Below are 14,052 nucleotides of genomic sequence, written 5' to 3'. Positions count from 1 at the left end.
AGTTGTTGTGGTGGCATCCGATTTAACAATATACAAATAGCTCATGTTCAAATACTTGAATGTGGATTAGAGAACCACTCAGCTGGGGATGAGAAGAAAGTACCGACTTTGTTAATACACGCAGGCATTGAAATGCAACCGTGTTTGTTGTAAACTTATATTAATATATAAGCACATAAAGCCGCCCATAAATTTGAGCACAATCTGAATTTTTTTGTGGCAACTCCTAATTTTATTGTTTCAGATAGAAGTTTGTTAGTGGAAGAAGAAAAACAAAAAGGATTTCAATCAATTGTACCGCAAAGGGCACGACGCTCACACGCAAAATGGAAGCTCAGTCAAGCATGCACGAATTTAGGTAATACCTACAACAACAACAGTAAGTGCTCTGCGTCAGGTGAAAAGAGACGAACGCCGATCTCTTTCCATTTTTCATTCAAGTTTCGACCAACTTTTGACAAAGGTCTCGCTTAGGCCACAAATCTGCTGACATATACAAACCCACACACGACATCACGAAGTTTTTCGACATACACACCTAAAGCGCCAGAAGGCAAAACAACAAAAGAAATATGCCACGGAGGCTGAGCGACGTCCGCTGACCCGCTGACGCCAATCAACTTGAAAAGTGTGGCAAGGTAGTCTCGAGTCGAAACAAAAGCAACACTGTCTTACAACTGTGTGCACAAAAGAACGTAGAAAAGAAAGTAATCCGAACAATAGAGCAAGTGTATACCACACCACCACCACCAAATCCATAGCCTGTTTGGCTTGCTAGAGCTCAGTCCGAAATTTGCAAACCAAAACCAAAGCAGAAAAACTTAAACTAAAGTGGAAACAAAAGGAGAGGAAAAGTACKTTGCATCAACACAAGCAGAAGACCACAAAACTTAAATAGCAAACATTTCACTTTTTGTTGTTTATGGCCATAACAGTAAGCGCTGCAAAATGCGAGAGAGTTGCGTATAAAAAATAGGCAGCTGCGTAAACGCTCTTGCCACATCCCAACCGCACACAATTTTTTTTTAAAGCCGTCCAGCTGCCCAACGGAAGTGAAGAGTGTTGGTAGGCCGACAAGCTGGGAGCGGTTTTTGGGCAATCGTTGCTAATGGTCAGCTGCTTAAAGCCATTTGCACTGGTGTTGCTATTTTCCTGTATTTGGAAATCGTTTGTCGTGCAATATTTGCGGTTTCCTCAGTCATCTGGTGTTTCTATGTGGACATTTTTTTTCCTGCAGATGTGTACTTTGCAACTCTTTAATCCTGGGAAACCCTGAAAACTTCAAAGTGTTAAAGAAAATTTAAACCGAGTAAACCTTAAGCTTGTTCGCATCGCTTACATCGAGATGGTTTAGGAAAAAACATGTTCGATGTTCTCTACTTTTTTAAAGAAAAAACACAGAAATTTCAATTTTAATGGTGAAAGTTTATTATCATTCTAAAGAACATTTTTTTCAATTTATTTTTTTTTTTGAAGATTATCTCCGTCAAACGTTGGCGGCGGCTAAGATTCTGGACCCTCTGAAGGTTGAGTACAATTTTCGATGACACGTTTGATCATTTCGACTGGTAACTGGCGAATGTCTAGCGAGATGTTTTGATCCAAGACCTGAATCGAGGCTGGATTGCCCGCATAGACTTAAGACTTCATATATGCCTAAGTAAAAAGTCTGACATTGGTGGTCTTGGTGGCCAATCGACCTTCCCAAAACGTGAAATTATCTGTTTACCGAAGTTTTCTGTGAATAAAACCATTGATTGATGTGATATGTGAGAAGTGAAGCTGTCTTGTTGACAAAAAAAAGTGTCACCGAAATCATTTGCTTCAATTTCATTTAAAATATTTCGGGCCACTTTCGTTTTGAATACTGTAATAGCGTAAACTCATACTTATGCAGAATCGAACCGGACATATCATATACATGTCAAGCGTCTATTGAGTACCCGCCTGACTCAAACCTCATCTCCTTGCATGCCCAACGCACACCACTCATCTAACAGCCCTGTCTTTTTGGTACATCTCGTCGAAACAACAGGTTTACTAGGCCATTCGTTAGTTGAAGTCGTTATATTGTTTAAAACTTAATCTCTCAAATAATGAATTTTAGCTGTGAGACTTTTTTTCAGCGAAATATTTAAGACTTTTCGTCTCGGATAGTGAGTCTCTCTTGATTTATTTTACATATAGGATTTTACTTTCAATTTGTCAAAGTTACGAGAGGAAGAGCTTCCTTGGATTAACTTAAAACTCTCAAATGTCGAAGCGTTTTTCTTCTTCTTCTTCTTTAATAGCGTCAACACCGCTTACGCGGTTATAGCCGAGTATACAACAGACGCAAGTTTGTTAGTATAGTCAAGTTCTTTTCCACCTTGTCTTTCCAACGGGGTGGAGGTCTTCCTCTTTTTCTGCTTCCTTCGGCAGATACTGTGTAGAGCTGGAGTGTTTTCAGCCATTCGGCTTAGCTACGGTTTCTGCAGAGAGTCGCCTTGTCTGAAACCTCGTTAGGTATCGAACGGCTCGGAGAGGTCCTTGTCGATCGTGAAGGAGCTTTTGGTATTACTCAACGACATTTTACACAATCGTATTAGTTTTGCAAGGATACCACATTCAGACATATCGGCGTAAAGGTAGCTCCTTTCCGTGATGTCAAAAGTAGGTATATGGTAAATTTTTGATTTTCTATGCTCGAAGCGTCCACTCTTCCATCCATGTGTTGCTCTGCCAACATCAGTTGCGGGAAATAGAGTTTCCCATAGAGTGCCTTGAATGTGTGGCATTGCTAAATCAAAGCGCTGCTACAGCAAATATATATTATATAACATATATTGCTGTTATTGTTGTAGGACACTTTTGCATTTTAATGCACGATGGCATGTTTGTTCGTTGTTGTTGCTATTGTTTATGTTGCTGCAACAGCTGCTATGTTTGGCAGGCAGCGAAGCTCAGCTGGTGCTTGTTGGTCCAAAATTTATGAGCCTAAACTGTCATAAACAAATAAATTTTCCGTTTTTATTGTTCATAATTAAGCGTGTTACACACTACATACAAAACACAACAACAGCAAGCGCTTTAACTGCAATGCAATTGCGCGCAATGTCGAACTGGCAAGCGGGCCGTGCAGCAACTGGTGGTCGTCGCCGAAATTTTTACGCATGTATGCGTTGGTTCATGTGTGGTTTTGTGTTCTCGTTCCAAGTTGTTGTGTTTTTTGCGCGGCTATGGAGTTTTCGTTTGCTTTTATTGAATTTTTATTGTATTTTAGATTTACGAGGCCTTCGAATGTGCAAGAGAGGAAGGCCTTTTTTTTGGGCCAGGCCGTTAGGCGTGTTGCTAACGCTTATGGTGTGAATGGAATATATATGGCTGGTCGTTTCAATGAATGAAGAAGCCACTGAGTGGCCTTTGAATGTGCAACCGCGCGGCGGCCGGCAGGCCTTTGGCTCTAGTAGCGTAGCGTACAGCTGTGGAGCTTGATGAAATTGGTTCGAAGTCTGCTAAGCCGGCTGTTTCGCTTGATGAATGTGTTGGCAGATTTTTAGCCATTTACACAGAAAAGTTACAACAATCTGGTGGTTTAAAGCATAAGCGACGTTTTAATGTCATTTACAAGGACTCTCGAGTTCTGCCATCTTAGCCAATTATGTTTATGTCCTCACAGTGCTTGTAGTAGATGCTGCTCTTTAGTGCCCTAAATTAATTATATTTTCACATTTTTAGTTATGGATCTTATATACCACAACTGTTATAATGATTCTTTGTTGTGTGTGTTTGTTTTCAGAAAGCTTACGAGACTACTTCAGCAGGTTTGGTGATATATCAGAGGCTATGGTCATGAAAGATCCAACGACGCGGAGATCGAGGTGAGTGTAACAGCTTATTTGGTTTAATTTATATAAAATATGAAAGATAAGCTTTTGTATGCTGAATTGTAATCTGCAGATAATAAGTGCTAATCTTTTTACTTACATAAGTATCATTGTCTTGAAGATTTTTCACCATTGGGAGTCAAAAATTTTATTCAATAAATTTAGCTTTTCGTTGGCTGTATAGCATGTAGTGTTATGTCTTCTTGAAAGCATAGGTCGTCCGCATCAGCATCCTCAAAATCAGGCATCAGATAGTCTTTGATCATGGTACTATAGCGTTCCCAAATAAGTGTAACATTATGACCAGCTTGCTGTTTGAAGAAATATGAACCAATGATTCCCTCTGCCCATAGAACGTAGCAAACAGTGCCTTCTTTAGAATATAGTGCCGTTTCTATAATGAGTTGTGGATTACCATTGCCGAAAGTGTTTCAAGTTTGCTGGAATTACCAACTTCGCTGGGCAATTATGTCCTCATAATATTGGACGCAGCGAGCGATCGAATCTTGTGGAAATGTAGGAATTTAGTTTGCTGCAATTTTCAAAACGAAGTTGCGTACTTGTCACTCTAGATTCTCGTGGCAACTTCATCTGCTATGAGTGATAGCTCAATTCCAGTGCGGCATTCACTGAGAGTTAAGATGTTAATGGATAATCAGACTAGGTCAGTTGTGCTCCCTAGTTGAGCTCTTTGGGAGCGTAGAAATCTCTTGCTGACTACTCGACTGGAGTGACGGCGCTGTGCATGAACTGGGTGCCATTTGCACAGCCGTATAAGCTAGTGTCGCATATGTGCGTTATAAGCATGTAGTCACATAACTTTTGGTCGACTCTTTATAAGTTTTAGGTGGCTACATCCATTACACGTATTACACCTAACAGCGGTCGAGTTTGGATGTTATCATGGACCAGGAGGATACAGGCTACATACCTGTGGCAAAGTGTTGCTTCAATGATAACAAACTGAACCTAAAACTTACTGATGCAAAAATAGTTAGTTGGCCGAAATAACCGCGCTTGGTTTGACTAAATCCATGTCAACTTCTGTAAAGTAGACGCTGTCGTGGGAATTAAAAATACTGTCTCTTATACACATCTAGATGTGTATAAGAGACAGAGTAGACGCTGTCGTGGGAATTAAAAATACGGAGTAGTATACGCATGACAAGCCGTAATAAACCGCAATGCATGCTGAAATATATACATATATGTGACCTGGTCTACGAAAAGGGAGCTAACGTACGAAAACTAGTTTTCTGGGAAACAGCTGTTAAAAAAAAAAACATCTCATCTTCCATCTGAATCAACTAAAATGTGAAAATTGATTTTTTGACACCTAAGCCCCCTTTCCGTAGACCAGGTCACATATACTTATTCTAATTAAGTTTGATGTATGAGTATTGCTTATAATTTCGTATAAATTCGTATGTAAGTCTTCAGATGTTTAGAGATAGAGAAAATGACAGACTCAGTTATTCGAATAATAGTCTTGTATTTCGGTTAAAAAATGTCGCCTTACAAAAGTGAAGCTTCGGATTCATAGACAAAATAAAAAGTAGCTACAGAGTATGCTCCAAGGCAAACAATATTCAAAAATGAATCCGTAGAGAGAGAGAGAGAGAGAGAAAGAGAGTCTAAGAAGTTTAATGAACATATTTTCTAAACCAATTAAGATACAATAACCAAAATAGCCCGGGTGAAATCGATTAAGCACCACTACCGACACTGTGAAAATAGATTAAGTCGGAGCGTAACTCCACCCACTAACCATATAACGCTACTGTTAAAAACTACCCAAAAAAACCCGAAAGTCAATAAACAAATACGCCGCCTAATTAAATTTTTAAGCCGAGATGGTGCGAGAGGATTTTATAGTATTTGAGGTCGAAGTAAGACAATGGGGGTGTCACACACATATCTCCGGACCTACTCAATCAGTTTAGAACCACGCCTTTTTACATATAGCACCATTTTAAATTCCAAATGATTCTTTCATTTTCCAGTTCACAAATCAAGTAGCAATAAATGTATTATAATGCAACTTTGTACGAATAGTGTCTTTGAGATATATCGAGTGTTGGCTTTTAGTTTCTAAATTTGTTTAGTTCATTATCTAATTGGTTAAGTTAGGCTATATTGGCTGGCTGCCATGCCATAAAGACTACCTACAGGTCTTTTGTAATGCCAGATGGAGGTTCAGTTTAATGCGAGTTGAAGTTTACGTCGTGATTTTTATGAAGTTCAATAGAGACTAGAAATATAATTCTGTTGCCCTATCCAGTCCCTTGAACTCAGAAGAAAATCATTTGTAAAGGCTTCTATTTCGTTCTGATTCGCCAGTCGGCACTTTTGTAAATTTCGCTATGTATCGTTTTTAACGTCTTCTTCAAAAAGAGTATGATGCACTTACTTATATAAGGAATTTTAAGAGTTTTTTTTAGAGCAGAAAGAAAACTTTTGTCTTAAATTAAGAATGTTTCCAACGCCTTTTAAACGAAATACATTTTTATTAATAGTGGCTGTATTTTTGACCCACAATAAAAAAGGTAAGAATCGATATGTCAAAGCATTTACACATTTATATTTTACGTAATGCAACTGGCTTGCGGCGAGAGAAGCCCAAAGCGAAAATAAAATCCACAAAACCGCTGACGAGTTTTAAAATTGTTGCGAGTAATGTATAGTATGTATATCGCCTGTTTTTTTTAGCGAAAACGGAGGGTGGAATTCTTAGGCGTTTGCGCCGTCTTTGATATGGTTTCAGCCAAAATGTATTACAAATGCGCTGCCCTTACACGTTTAATACTTGGCTTTCTGCATTCGCAGCACGACATAAATTCGGCATAAAATGTAATAAAAAATGAGCAATGGCCACCGTAATGCCCCTTAAAACTGTCACAAAATCGATTAATTTTAATAAAAAGCTCATTTACATCGCCCTGTCCGCATCGCTGAAGGATTGGATTAAAAAATATGTGTACTTATGTCTAACTGGAAAGCGACTTCGTAGCGGGCATTTGACGCTATTACATTTTACCATCAACAGAGTTAGTTACCTGAGTATTCCTTGGACGGTCGTTAAACCGTTATTTATTGCTAACAAAACTGATTTGCTCTGCCATATGCTCTCACGTTTTTCACAAATTTATTTAATTTTACTGAAATACTAAGTTTTAATATATCCTCCGCTTTTTGAGACGCAAAACCGTAATTTATGTTTTTTGCTTCGTTATTAGATAGCCCTAGTTCTCTAAGCTAGCTCACCCTCTAATATTTTCGACAAAGATATCACAAGTCTTTTTGCTTTATTGTAGGGGAAGCATCCAAAGCCGGTGTGAGGAACTTTGATCCGCTAAACTTTACTTTACTCCATATGCAAGACTCTCCCACGGAACCACCGATTAAGTATTACTTCCTGGGAGGGACAGGGCATTTATTATCATTATGATAGTTATTGTCATTATGAAAGTAGACGTTATGCAAACAGCTTTCCATTTCTGAGGCGACTGACACATGCGTGTCGTTATATTTTTAACCGTAAATCTACCACCGAGCAGGTTTTTAACTTCTCTCCTTGTATTTCAATAGTGAGGGCAATAAAATAATATTTGTTCAGAGTCTTCTAAATACTCTGTGCATGTCGGGCAGTTCGGACTAATGTCAGTGTGGAATCTATAAAGGTGTCTTCTAAAGCACTCATGATCCCTAAGTATTTGGGTCAGATGGAAATGCAGGTCCCCATGTCGTTTGTCTATCTACGAGTGGATGCCCGGAATAAGTCTGTGAGTCCAGCGCCCTTTTGAAGAGGATTTATATCGTTGCACATTTTGATGCTCTCGCCGATGCTATATGATATAATCGCTCCATTTTATCTCCCTGGATGTCAATGGGTGGCATACTGGCTAATACTTCTTCAGCAGTGTTAGTTGATATAGTCAGAAAAGCACTTACTGGCGCTACATACAATATTATGGAACTCATTCTTCCGCTATTAAAAATCGTCGGTTGGAACACACGCAGTCTCTATCGGTCATCACTATCGATAAAACATTATACATTTTGTTTGCTTTACCGGAAGCATATGCTAGGTGTTTTTTATATTTCAATTTGGAAACCAATATTACTTCCAGACACTTTAACTGAGGCTTTGAGATAATCTCCTTTCTGGAACGTATGAGTAGGACTTGTGTTTTGTGTTCAGCCAGTTCCAAACTCACCGAAGAGCTCCATTTGCTTAGACTATTGAAGTACTCTTTGCATTTGTTTCACGCTTTTTGGTTTGTGTCTATGACGAGGTGCTACGTCATACATGAGGTTTCGTAATAGCGGGCCTAATACTAAGCCTTGGGGTACTCTACTCGAGATAGAGTAGCTCTTGGTGTCTTTGCCTGCACCATAAGTCTTCTATTTTTTAAATAAATCGTCATACTGTTTATGAGATATTCAGGGGTGCGTATTTCATCCAAGGTTTTAATTATATGTGCCCAATTTGAACTGTTGAACGCATTCTTGACATACAGGGTAAACAGCGTGCACTATTTTTTGTGTAACCATTCCATCTTTTGCCGCTTACGTGCACCAATAGTGGATGTCTTGTTTATAAGGCCGTATTGTCTTTCTGCAAGTTTAGGCTACAAGTTATTCACTTCGCACATTGACTATACGTCAGTTGAAGTTTGACATTTGCTGAGTTATCAAAGGCTTACATACCTTGCCACGAAAATTGTAACATTCCAAAAGAAACGTTGGAAATTCCATATATTTTATATACCATATACGAGAGATGGCTTCTATATTTCGGTAGTAGAGAAGAACAACAAATATTAGTGATCGAAAATCGCTTTACAATTTAGCTGATTTGGTTGCGACATTTCCAGTTTATAAACAAGTAAGGAAGGGCTAAGTTCGGGTGTCACCGAACATTTTATACTCTCGGATGATAAAGTGATAATCGAGATTTCAGGCGTGGTTGTGAATCGATTTCACCCATATTTGGTACATGTCATCAGAGTGTTAAGAAAATATTATGTACCGAATTTCATTGAAATCGGTCGAGCACTTCCTGAGATATGGTTTTTAGTCCATAAGTGGGCGACGCCACGCTCATTTTCAATTAAAAAAAAAAGCCTGGATGCAGCTTCCTTCTGACATTTCTTCCGTAAAATTTAGTGTTTCTGACGTTTTTCGTTAGTCGGTTAACGCACTTTTGGGCGCGGTTATTATCCGATTTCTTCCATTTTTGAACGGTATATGGAAATGCCTAACAGAAACGACTCTATACAGTTTGGTTGACATAGCTATAGTAGCTTTCGAGATATGTGCAAAAAAGTTAGTAGGAGGCGGCCCACGCCCACTTTTCCAAAAAAATTACGTCTAAATATGCCCCTCCCTAATGCGATCCTTTGTGTCAAATTTCATTTTAATATCTTTATTTATGGCTTAGTTATGACACTTTATAGGTTTTCGGTTTCCGCTATTTTGTGGGCGTAGCAGTGGGCCGATTTTGCCCATCTTCGAACTTAACCTTCTTATGGAGCCAAGAAAATATATGATATCTCAATTTTTACTCAAGTTACAGCTTGCACGGACGGACGAACAGACAGACATCCGGATTTCAACTCTACTCGTCACCCTGATCACTTTGATATAAATAACCCTATATCTGACTCTTTTAGTTTTGGGACTTACAAACAACCGTTATGTGAACAAAACTATAATACTCTCTTTAGCAACTTTGTTGCGAGAGTATAAAAACTAAAGGACTAGTTCGTATATATACAGACTGACTGACAGACGGACATGGCGAAATCGACTCAGCTCGACATACTGATCATTTATATATAATACATATTTTATAGGGTCTCCGACCCTTCCTTCTGGGTATTACAAACTACCCTGTTCAGGGTATAAAAAGAAGTTCGAGGGGGTCACATCTGGGCTGTACACCCAGTACATACGCTGTATTTTCAGCTCGCACCACACGTCGCGCGAAAATGTTTGCCCTGACTCTTCAGGTTCTCGGAGACAACAGCCCAGCCGCTCGTTCGTTAGTTGGGAACGCTCTATACCGAATCCAGCGCGCACGCTCCGAAGTACAGTCGTGGCGGTAGAAAATCATTACTATTACTGTCCGAACAAACCCTGCAATCGGCATAGAATATTACAGCTGTGATGTCTGTTTCAGTGTTATAACTTCATCGGTTTCTTAAGATAATCTTGAATGTTTCTATAGAATATACAGCACTTAAGTATATTGAATTTATGGGGGTCGATTGTGCAACACCACAATAACGCCTGCAATCAGGCGAAAAAGATGAGCGGATTTAAATGTGATGGCCACAATGTGCGCTGAAAGGTGTCACTAGCTCGCCTGCAATTGTGCAACTAACTTGTGGCAGAAAGACGAAACAGATATAATAATAAAGCTACATACAATCGCGGCGAGGATTTAGCTGATTGTGGGAGTTTATCCAGCTTAACGCTTTTATTCTCTACAGCCACCTTTAATTCACCGTTCTTCTTTGCTTGCGCATTCTAGTTCGCTTGCCGACGATACCGCTGTTGCAATGGCTTTGTGTTGCATATGTCTGTCCACTTCCGACATCTTGTTTCAGCTTCCGTTGCCGGCTACTTAAGGCAACTAATGTAACGCAATAAAAATAAAAATAAAAAAAAATATAGAAACAAAAAAAAAAAAAAMAAATCCTCAGTGCTCAAAGAGCAACGCACAAGCAGCACAATTATGCGACTGAATAGCCGTCGGCAAATTAGAGAAGTAGAATTTACTGAAGAGAACGGAAGAAAGTGGTGGTGGCAGGAAGTACAGTTAGCCACCATTATCAATGCTACCCTCTTGACTACTCCATGAAAGCAGCTAAACGAGCAGGCTGCGCTTACGATCTTACAAAATAACAAAATCAAGAAAAAGGCACGTTGCCTGCCACCAAGCTCGCACGAGCTGCGTTGCTCAGGAGCTATTAACCAGCGGGCAATTTAACTGCCGAACCGCCATACTATATGCATTCAAATTTTTGAGTTAAAGATATGCAGAGTTTGAATGACGGCTTTTGTAGTGGCGCAGGTATGCAAGACACACTGTAGGCATAGCTTTGCCAGGTCTTGAAGGCATCTGCACCCCTGTGTATATTTTCATTGGGGCTTTTCTCAGTTAAGTGGCATCGCGTCAAGTGCCTTACGCTGATTTGTTCCGTCGCATTGTACTGCACATGAATTTTTTCTTGGCCTGTAGAGGCGCAGCACCCTACCATAAGTCGTCCTGGTCGACTTCAAAACAAGTCCTTGAGCACGCAGCAGCCACCGCCAAGATGTGCACGGTGCAAGAGGAAGCACTGAAAATTATGCATATAGAAGAAATAAGGAATTTTAATACAATAAGGGTGTGTGAAACGTGCACCGGCAGTCTAACAGATGCGTAGATAGCTGACGGTTTGAGCGCGATCCTCGTGTAAGAAGCACTCGTAAATGTAAAGGACTGTGCATGAAAACAAAAACCACACGTAAGTGCACGCACTCTCAACAATGCAAGACAGAAGACGCACCAACGCAAATCTAAATCAACTGCACAGTGTGTGCTCAACACAAAATCATTATTAAGGTATATTAGCTCATGTGTTATATTTTCAAAGCATCATGTGGCGCACAATGCTAGCCGCGGCTTTAATTCGTTAAGCTAATTGAATTTAATCTAACTAAAGCCGTTATGGGGAAGAGTCAGGTTCAAATGTAAATATTTTATATTACAATACCGTGAAACTAAACAAAAAGATAAGTCTTTGTAGGGGTTACTGAGACTATAGAGTGATGTTCTACTATTGAGTCATGTCCGAATGCACTGCAGCAGCTGTCCATAGACATCTTTACTCGAAAAATAGCACCATGTTCTGATAAAAAACTAAGAAAAGGAGATGGGAACGGCAAAGACTAACTTAAATCAGATTATATTCTTGCAAGTGTATATTTCAATAGGCACTCACGGGTTAGAATACCCTCTAAAAGTCTAGTAGAGGCTCAGTAGGGGAGGATGATACAGCTTCTATCTATCGATACCGACTAATCCAAAAGAGACTGCGGAGTAGGGGTGGGTGTATATTCCGATAAGCTCAGAATGTATCTCTCTCTCTCCCCATTCGACTATGAAAATCAACCAGCAGCTATCAATCAGCGAATTAGATACAGAGAAGGCTTGTGATGTTCTATTGAATAACTACGGGCCACTTATTAATTCCAGCTTAGTTAACAATTGAAGAAAGGCATTAATTCCGCTGCCAGGTACACACCAGTTGTCCTTAATTTGGGTCAGCGGCCATGGGATCATTTTCGGCAGCAATTTGATGAAAAGAGAGCTTTATATTCACTTTGAACAAAGAGCTCATTGCAATAAATAATCAATTACAAAATAATTAAGCAGATATGGATCAAGTATAATAAGACTAGAAACAATGAGTTATTAGATGGCTGCAGACGATAATGACTCTTTGAATCTTTGGAGCAATAAACGATAATGACTAATAGCGTATAAGATGAAGATGTAACCTTGAGATAGACCAACTTATAAAAACGCAGCGATTTAGATCGCTCTGTCATGTAACAAGAATAGACAACAACAGAACGCAGAGGAGATAGCAGTCACCAATAAAGTAAGGAGATCACCGATTAAGATGAATTGACGAAAGTGAGGAAGATATTAAGAACGTTGGCACACAAATTTGATTTTACCTTCTCTATTAAGCTCTACAGCTCGAATTATTCTCTCCAGCAGTAGATTGAAGAAGTCGCACGATAAGGCTCGCAGAGGTCCGCCCCCATCCTTATGGAGCTTTTCTGATATTTGTAAATGTCAGTCCACACAGATTTGTGGAATGGTGAATACCTGGTCAGTTGTTGAGTTTCCAGGTCTAAAGCCACATTGATGAGGAGCAGTTTGTTGAAGGAGAGCTCGATAGAATCTTATATGCGAAGTTTAGGATGCTTTTCCCACGGTAGTTGGCACAGATTGGGGTGTCTCACTTTTTGAGCATTGGGCAGAAAAAAATTAAATTCACATCGAAAGCCTACCCGTTCGACCATATTCTACAAAGAAGCTGATGCATGATCCTTCTCAGTTAGTTGCCGCTGTATTTGAATAGCTCGATCGGCAATCCAACAGCCCCAGCTGCTTTGTAGTTCTTGAGACGAGTAATTACTATTCGAACTTGTTCATAGTCGACCAATTGAACATACCCTCTATCGTCATCGATTGTTGAATCGGGTTCACCATTTCCTGATGTTATGATTTCACTGCCATTCAGCACGTTGGAAAAGTGTTCCTCCATAATTTTAGTATGCTCTGGACATCGGCCACTAGAGCACCTTTGGGGGTTCTACACGAGTATGCTCCGGTCTTTAAACTTAACTTAATTAATTGGCCGACTTCTTAGAACCAAAGGTTGTCTATATCAACATTCTTCAATACAGTCATGAAGAGCTCATTATTTATGGCTTTATAGCGTTTTCTTGTAATTGTAATTGACTGTAACATTAAGACTGACTTTTGAAGAAATATGGACCAGCGATTCCCTTGAAGTGATGACGTATTGTTATATCAAGCTATTTTACTGGTTATCAGAACAAATGCTTGGTGAATACCATACAAATAGGAATAAAAGTTTTCTACTCATGAATTGCACTGATTTCCATAAGCTAATTTTCATAACGTAAATTTTCATTGTTCGCTCCAGTTTGTTTAATCGCTCTTCAGCCAGTTCTTCTCATAACGAATACTTTGTTTTTGCAGGCAAGCTCACGTTTACAATTATTCTAAAATTTTCCACCTCTAACAATTGCTAATATTATCCAAATGGCGGCAAGTTGTGGAAAACATCCATTAACGAGCGGTCGCGTTCAACGCATCGCCGTAAATTTCGCAACTTTCACGCACGACCAACTCACCAAAACAATAGCATTGCAATCGTCAGCGAAAGTGGGTGAGAAGCGCTCCACACTCCACCAAAGGGGCAAATGATAACCATTGTTAATGGCATGATGGTGTGCGAATTCGAACTGCCACCTACCAAGCAAGCACCAATTGCTAAACAACCGGTAGATCTACGAACACGCCCCCCCACCGCCCCTCCGACGACGCGAAGTACTATGTAGGAATAATTACTTTGCCCGTTTTTTGGTATTC

The 14,052-nt window shown here is 39.7% G+C and overlaps 1 protein-coding gene across 12 annotated transcripts in view; it reads left to right on the top strand.

The window, feature by feature from the left end:
- LOC108964976 (RNA-binding protein Musashi homolog Rbp6) overlaps nucleotides 1-14,052 on the top strand; it is a 416,168-nt gene that overhangs the window by 111,219 nt on the left and 290,897 nt on the right. For all 12 annotated transcript variants that reach the window (XR_001993067.1, XM_018927145.1, XM_018927119.1 and 9 more), the window contains exon 4: nucleotides 3,779-3,860. Coding sequence is in view for 11 of the 12 variants with exons in the window: in XM_018927145.1 (XP_018782690.1) it covers nucleotides 3,779-3,860 (82 nt within the window). In the remaining variant the exon portion in view is untranslated. The remainder of the gene's footprint in view (nucleotides 1-3,778; nucleotides 3,861-14,052) is intronic.

The sequence above is a fragment of the Bactrocera latifrons genome, unplaced genomic scaffold (assembly GCF_001853355.1).
Source record: "Bactrocera latifrons isolate USDA-ARS-PBARC rearing strain unplaced genomic scaffold, ASM185335v1 scaffold_1, whole genome shotgun sequence".
In the NCBI taxonomy this organism is placed as follows: Eukaryota; Metazoa; Arthropoda; class Insecta; order Diptera; family Tephritidae; genus Bactrocera; species Bactrocera latifrons.
Note: the sequence above shows the minus strand (reverse complement) of the source record. Positions and strands in the feature narration are given on the sequence as shown.